This window comes from Neolamprologus brichardi, chromosome 23 (assembly GCF_056152115.1).
Source record: "Neolamprologus brichardi isolate AB-2024 chromosome 23, ASM5615211v1, whole genome shotgun sequence".
Classification (NCBI taxonomy): Eukaryota; Metazoa; Chordata; class Actinopteri; order Cichliformes; family Cichlidae; genus Neolamprologus; species Neolamprologus brichardi.
The window spans coordinates 17,016,758-17,024,733 of NC_142125.1; the positions used below are offsets into that span (position 1 = coordinate 17,016,758).

At 38.8% G+C, this 7,976-nt stretch overlaps 1 protein-coding gene across 1 annotated transcript; it reads left to right on the forward strand.

Moving 5' to 3' along the window:
- Nucleotides 1–1,274: 1,274 nt before the first annotated feature.
- LOC148096031 (uncharacterized) lies at nt 1,275–2,012 on the forward strand. The gene has a single exon (XM_087836005.1). The coding sequence runs from the start codon at nt 1,275–1,277 to the stop codon at nt 2,010–2,012; it is 738 nt and encodes a 245-aa protein (XP_087692131.1).
- Nucleotides 2,013–7,976: the final 5,964 nt, after the last annotated feature.

The following is a 7,976-nucleotide window of genomic DNA, read 5'->3' on the forward strand; positions in this document are numbered from 1 at the left end:
CACTGTATATATTGTTTTTTACTTTTATGCTTTGTGTGAACAACTAAAGTAAGTAAGTAAAGTTTATTTATTAACCACTTTTCACAGACAGGCAGTCACAAAGCGCTGTACACAAATATTAAAATAAACAATACAATCAATAGACATTATACACAATGTAAAAGATCAAATGTAAATAATGTAAAGAATATAAAATACGTAGATCAACAAAAGGCTTGTTTGAACAGAAAAGTTTTTAACTGCTTTTCAAAAGAATCCACAGAGCAAATAAGCTGTGTTGCTTATGAAATCCATGAAGTGCTACAGAGAAAATTACATTTTATTTATGTAATTAACACATTTTGAACTCTTAAAGAAATATAACAAAAGGAAAGACACCCAGCTGAACTAAAATGATCCAGCAAACAAAAACTGTTGTGAGCCGCCGCCCTTATATCGCCTTTGGGCTTTTGGAGCCTTGACCTGACTTGTAAAAAATAACTGGGAAAAAGCACTATGCTGCAAAAAAAAAAGGAAAAATAGATATTTGCAAAATTCTGCCTAAATATGTATTTTACCAGTTTAATGTGTGTGGCGGGGCGTGGTCTGCAGCGCCGCTGCAGGAGAGGCGGACGCACCTGAGTGGCACCCGCAATCACGCCTTCTCATCTTAACATCTGTGCTCTCTCTGCTGTTGTGTTGTCAGGCTGTGAGCTGAAAAGCTACAGCCGGCTGTATGCGTGCAGCAACCGTGTGTGAAAAGTGGTCAATAAAGAGATGCTGAAAAGCATGTTCATGCAAACATCGTCGGGTCTGCCGTGATATATTTACAATAAAACTTATTGTCCCGAACCTCTGCGCACAGCGTCTGCAAAACGGGACTTTCATCTTTACGCAGGACTGTAAGCTGTCATCTGTGAGGCGTGAGCTGTGTTTGTTTTAACATAGTTCACGGTGGACCTGCTGACATAATGTGGATCCGAAGATCCATAACTGGCCTACCTGGGGTCGAAAGTCTCGATAAATGCACGGCGTTTCGGCGGGTATACCGGCTTCCGCGAGTGTGACGCTTATTTTGAGCGGTGAAAAAAATAATATAATTTTATTTTTATATTTCAAAATCACAGTAACCTTCCAATTTAGAACTACAAGTTAAAAAAAAGAACTAAACACAAATACAATTCATTCATGTGTTTTCACATTAGTAGTAATATACCTGCACTCTTTCACCATTTGGAACATCAACAGCTCGACCTAAGGAACACAGACAGACACCTCTACCTAAGGAGTGCAGGATGACATCAGTATCAACCATGACGAGTAGCAAGGACATCGCCCAAGCCACAGCCGCTCTAGGTACATCTACAGGCGTACGCACTCGGGGCCCTCATTGTAAAAAACAACGCTGTGAAAACGTCGTAGATGGGACTGAATTTAAGTTAGAATATCGAGGCAGTAATGGGTATGTGTATACTGTTAAATATACCAGTGGAGCAGTTATGCTTCGTGTAGATTGTGGTGAGGGACTGCTTTGGAGGGCATCACAAGCCATGTCTACTAAAAACTGGAAACTCTTTCGCACTGTTGTTTGTGCGGACTTGGACAATGTGGGCTTCCCAGAGATACTGTATGTTTCCAAGTGGAACAGTCCGACAGGACCTGAGCTTTACTGGGTCGAGGCTGATCGTTTCAACCGCAGCCCCGATGACTTTATTTTTCTCAATGTATGTGATGACGGGGAAAGTCTTATTGCTGCCAGAGGGGTTGAAAACTGGAGGTTAAATGCTTACCCTCTAAGCATAGAAGAGCGCACTACATGGTTTAAGGACATGTTTTTTATACAGTGGTGCGACTGGAGAGCTATGCTGCGTCTGTTTAGCCAGATTGACGACACCATCAAGAGGGATAGGCTCAACACTGCATACAAAGGTATTAGAAAACACCTTGTTTTTGATGATTTTGCGACTTGTCCGAAGACTGGCTTGCCTTCTACCCTGTGCAAACCTAAAATCATAAGGCCGTCTGACAACTAAATAAACCAAATGGTAGGTTAAGTGTGTGTGTGTGTGTGTGTGCGCGTGCGTGCGTGCGTGCGTGCGTGTGTGTCCTTTCCATGATATTTTTATGTTCATTCAAAAAATGTACAGTTTGCCATTGGGTTAAAAACTTTTGAAGGTACCCAGAGATAAATACTTTTGTGAGATAAGTAAATAAGCACATACACGCACAACCACCATTAGATTTCACACGTGTTGCACTGGGTTACCATGGCTGCGCGTCTTTTAGTCGACTGGGCAGATAAACAGAGGTGAGAGGTATGCTTTGAGTGGCACAGAGGGTGGCCAACATATTTTTTCCACTTACCTTTAATAAAGCCAGTCGTGTAGACTCCTTGTGATCGCCGATTATACGAGTGGTTATGCAAGCTGATGGTACGGTGTTCCGGGGTTCAAATAGTGGGTTCACACGCGCTTGGAAAGGTCACATGAACTGCATTATTTTTGTTTGGGTTTATTTGTTATTATGAAACACTGTAGGCTGCCTGGAAGTGGCCATAAATGCATATATATATATATATATATATATATAGTAAGAATACAGCTGGAAATAAGCTGAGGAAAAAAGAGTGTTGGGGACAGCAATTAAAAGGGATGATTATTATGCCTAGTGGGAGGGGCAATGGGGTATAAAAGGAGGCTGTCAGGGCCTACCTGGGCATTCTGTAAGATGTTACAGTGAGGATAACATGCAGACTGGCTCAGCTGTTTGTGTTTTGTATATAGATTTTTTTGTTTTGTTTTGAATTAAGTCAGTTGTTTATTTTCTTTGTAATTAATCTTTTGTGCACCTGGGAGGCCGGCAGTATGCCTGCATTTGTTCGGGAGAAGTTTAGGAGAGGACCCCGCGACATATGGTGTCAGAAGTGGGATCACAGCCCTGTGCGCTTAAATGGGAGGCATGTTTTCCTCTTCCGACTAGCCATCCCACCCCGTGACACCATCCTGGATAGTTTGGACATTTTTGTGGAGACTAAATATAATTTTTTTGTTTTGTTTTTTTAGTAGGTGAGTGATGGTTAAGGTGCTTACTGTAATTGTGCAAACTCTCTTTAGTAAGTCTGTTTCAGCTGGGTGGCTGTGTTGCCTTTCCATTGAAGCACTTGTTTATTGTTTTGCTTTGTTGTTTTAGTTTATTATGTTTGGTGGTTATCCTATGTGGGGGTACACGCCAGCATTTGGTAGGATACTGTATCTCTGGTCTGCTGCCTGCTCTTGAGTTTGCATTTAAAGTTGCCTCAAGCCTGGTACGCCACTGAAGACTAGGTAGGTAAAGTTAGGGTTTTGTTACTAGTTGTCATGGTTGGCTGTGTGGCAGGCAAGCAGAAGTGGTGGACCCAAAATTGCAGGACACTGGGAGACGGGAATAAACTGAAAACAAAGCTTTATTGCTGGAGGAATGATTCACAAAATAAAACTTACAAAAGCAAAACAAAACTCTAAACCGAGGTGCTGGAGGACTGGACATTACAAACACACAGCAAGTTGAGAGTCGACGCGACACCGAGTCAGAGAAACACAGGGTTTAAATACACTGGGAAGCAACGAGGGGAATGAGACACAGAAGGAGAGCACAGCTGGGAGAAATCAGAACTGACGAGACAAGGGAGCAAAGTAGGATACACTCACATGAGACACAGACCTTCAAAGTAAAACAGGAAGACGCAAACTAGACTAAGGGAGACAGAGCAACTAAGAAACACAGACAACACCAACAACAAAGAGACACAGAGGGCAGCTACTAAATACTCAGAGAACTAAACAGAATACAAGAAAACCAAACTAAGACACTACACTAAAGAATAAGCTGGGACAACAAAGAGAACTAAGAACATAATACAAAAAACTCAGAGGCACGGGAAACTCAAAACACTGGGTCACTGACCCAGGACCGTGACACTAGTATATAAAGTTGGGATGTGCTCAAAGTAAACCAGTGGCACCAAACTCTGCAGGAAATTGAGATTAGGTTGCGACCATTCATTAGTTATGTCTTGATGCATTCTCAATCATACAGGTAAGTAAATCTCCAAAAGTTGATTCTGTTCATCTGGACGTAGCGTTTTGTGGGAGAAATGTTTCGTCACTCATCCAAGTGACTTCTTAAGTCTCAGCTGACTAGAGGTTTCCCCAATCTTATAAACAGGACATTTGCATAATGACTGAAACCAGCCCACTGAAGGAACAATGGGCTGGGAGGTCAGTGCCTTAATTTTCATGAGAATTTGCATAATTATGATTGGGGAAACCTGCAGTCAGCTGAGACTGAAGAAGTCACTTGGATGAGTGACGAAACATTTCTCCCACAAAATGCTAGGTCCAGATGAACAGAATCAACTTTTGGAGATTCATTAGTTATAGTCTTTTTATAGCTAAGGGAGTAGAGTCTGTAAACCCTGTGTGTACATCTAGTATATCAGTATTTATGGATGCCAAATGGGGAGGTGATCGTTTTATGCTGTGACCTTTAGTGTTGTAGAGACTGGCTACTTTAGTTGTGGTATTAGTAGTGGTATTAAATCTCAACTACAAAAACAGAATTGGTCCTAGCACTGAACCCTGTGAGACTCAATAATTAACTTTTGTGTGTGAAAGGTTTTTGAGATAAAAGGAAGATTGGAGATTTCGGTAGAAAGTAATTATTGAAGTTAACTCAGAAAGATCAATTGGAGAGAAAGTTTGTAAATATGGTACTGAAAGTAGATGTAGATAATGTTACATCTGTGACATAATTTGAGTAATTTTTTCTCTAATGATTAAAATTTTATTCGTAAAGAAGTTCATAAAGTCGTTACTAGTTAACAATAAAGGGATGGTTGGCTCAACAGAGCTCTGACTTTTTGTCAGCCTGGCAACAATGCTGAAAAGAAACCTAGGGTTGTTCTGATTTTCTTCAATCAGTGATGAATAGCAAGATATTCTGGATTCATGGAGAAGGTTTTTTGTTTTAATTTTTAGAAAGTAGCAAACTATTTTTCCAGGCTAAATGAGGCTAAATCTTCTTTGTGAGTGAGGTGCCATTTCCTCTCCAGCTTAACTTAGAGGTGCATATTTTAGAGTTACACAAGGAAGTTAAGTACTTTTGATTTGAGGCTCTGATGTGAGTATGGGGTGAAGGAGTAAAATTATTAACAAAATAATCGACCTCTGTTGGAGTAGTGTTCAGGTAGCTGCTCTGCTCTGTGTTGGTACAGGGCACCGAAGAAAAAAACAATGGAGGGGATTATATCCTTAAACTTAGTTAAGGCACTTTCAGAAAGACATCTACTGTGATGGAAACTACTCCCCACTGTTGTGTAATCAATTATTGTAAATGTAAATGTTATCAGGAAATGATCAGACAAGATCTAGAGTGTGAGTGGTGGGTGGGTTCTTTTACATATTTGAAAGAAGCTAATTGAGTCTATTAACAGATTAAATGCCATGTTGAGGCTGTCATTTTTAGCATCTACATTGATGTTAAAATCACCCACAATAATTATTTTATTTGAGCTGAGCACTAAATCAGATAAAAAGTCTGAGAAATCAGCCAGAAACTCTGTGTAAGGCCCAGGTGGACGATAGATGATAACAAATAAGACTGTTTTTTGAGTTTTACAGCTGGACTGTACAAGGCTAAGCATCAGGCTTTCAAATGAATTAAAAGTCTGTCTTGGTCTTTTGTTGACCGATAGGCTGGTGTGGAAAATTGCTGCCACACAGCCTCCTCAGCCTGTGCTTCAAGGTTTCTGATGATTAGAATGACTCGGATGTGTTGATTCATTTAAACTAACTGTTGGAGCTATTTGTTCTTTATTTTTTATTAATTTAGTTTATTTTTAGTTTACTTATGTTTTGGGGTTTATTTACAAGTTTATTTGTAGGTTAATATTTGTTTCAATGTTTTGTTTGTTTGGTGTTTACCTTGTTAAATTGGTCAATAAGACCAAGGGCCATTTTGTTTCTATAAATAAAGAGACTGGTATAGGACCAGCATGCACTGGGGTGGGCCTATGTTTTTTTTTTTTTTTACCAGAGCAGGAGAAGCAGCAGGAAGTAACAAAAAAAATGGATCTTGTTATTTCTTGCCAAACTGGATAAATAAACCATAAAAACACAACTTTTAAGTTTGGACAGTGGACTTCTTTTGCCTGCATACGAAATATTATCTCAGTGCAGCAGTGGCTTGTGGACTTTTAATTGTGGGATGTTTGGTTTGTCAAACAAAAGGAATTGCGACTACACTAACATAATCACCCTGCTGTAACCAGGTTTCTGTAAGGCAAAGTAAATTGATTTGCTGATCAATTATTAACTCATATACTTACAGAGACTTGGAAGAGAGAGACCTAATGTCTAATAATCCAAATTTCAGTGTTTTACTCTTTGGTGCAATTAGGGATTGTATGTTGTTCTTTCTCTGCGATATTTTATGTTTAAATTATTTTCGGGAGCTGACACACTTTCTAAGGTGATGGGGTTTTGGGGGGATAACGGGAGGAGAGAAGCTGTAGAGATGCGTGCAAGACTGTAGCTCTGGTTCCTCATCCTAACTCTGGATAGTCACGTTTTGAGGGGTTTAATAAATGTTGTCAAATTTCTGAAAAAAGAGAGCTGCCGAATCCAATGTGGGATGGAAGCTGTCTCTCCTAACATGACCAGGTTTCTGCCAGAAAGTTCCCCAAACATATATGAGGCCACATTGCTTTTGGAAACCACTCAGACAGACAGCAATTAAAGGAAAACATTCAGCTAAACATGTCACTCCTGGTCTGATTGGAGAGGACCAGAGAAAACTACAGAAGTAGAAATATTTCTTTTTTTTATTCTCGTCTGCTGCTGAGTCTCGAAAACAAAGGTTTCCTAGTTGGTAAGAAAAAAATAGTTACAGAGAGGCTGAGGGGTAGAGCAGATTTGAAAGTGGCTGACACAGTTTAACATCACATTTCCTGAGTTATCTTCCACCTAACAAGCAAGCCAGCTACACTACAGCTGCAAGCGGTGACCACATCTTTATTACAAGAGCATCAGACATTCAGACTGGTTTTCTTTCTGGGTAAAGATGTATTCTCACGTTGATCTTTCATAGTGATGCTTTCACTCACTCCTGGATTCAAATCTCCATCAGCCCTCACAATATATGATCTCATCAGCTTCATGTTCAGGAGCCTGGATGGACAGGAATCCTTTAAATGGATTATTATGGGACATTGAGAGCTTAAGTAAAAGACAACTCAGAAATGAATGACTGTGATTTAATGATTCATTAAATTTTATATTGTGAAACACAACTTTGTTCAGAGTAATAATGTTATTTTTTGTTTGGTTGGTTGGTTTTGTTTGTCTGTTTTATAATATTTTTCATCCTTATTTTTTTCAGACTGAAAATGATGATGATTGAAAATGTGATATTTATGTTACTGTATAAACAGCTAACCTTTATAGAGCTGTCTACTGATTTATTTATTTTTTATTTAGCTTTGGCTGGATTATTAGACTCAGATTTATTTATCTAAAAAAAAAAAAAATAGTAAATTTTTTTTCATGTTTTTCTTTTTTGTTAAATGAAAAATTTCATATGCTTATCACAAAGCATTGTTAAGAACAACTGATCACCACATTTAGATCTAAAATTAAAGGTAAGCTGTCATAGAAATGTCTTGATCTAAATATTTTCTTCTGGAGGTTATACTGATGTTGTATGACTTTTTTCATTTGGAATGGAATTTTAAATGAATTTTTAATTTTTCTAATGTATTTATTTAATGTCGACTTCTCAAAATGGAAACAAGGATGACTACCTTTAAGACAAGCTTCAAAATGTGTTTTTTAATAAAGCTTATAGTTAAAGCTGGATCACTGTGTGTCACTATTGCATGTCCTTAACTTTCTCCTTAGTTTGTGATTTGTTCTTTTTGTCACTGTATTCAACTCTTCTCTGTGCCCCCCTACCCTGCAGTC

Bases quoted from the DNA above. Each gene is read 5' to 3' on its own strand.
- LOC148096031 (XM_087836005.1), top strand. From the start codon at position 1,275: ATGACATCAGTATCAACCATGACGAGTAGCAAGGACATCGCCCAAGCC.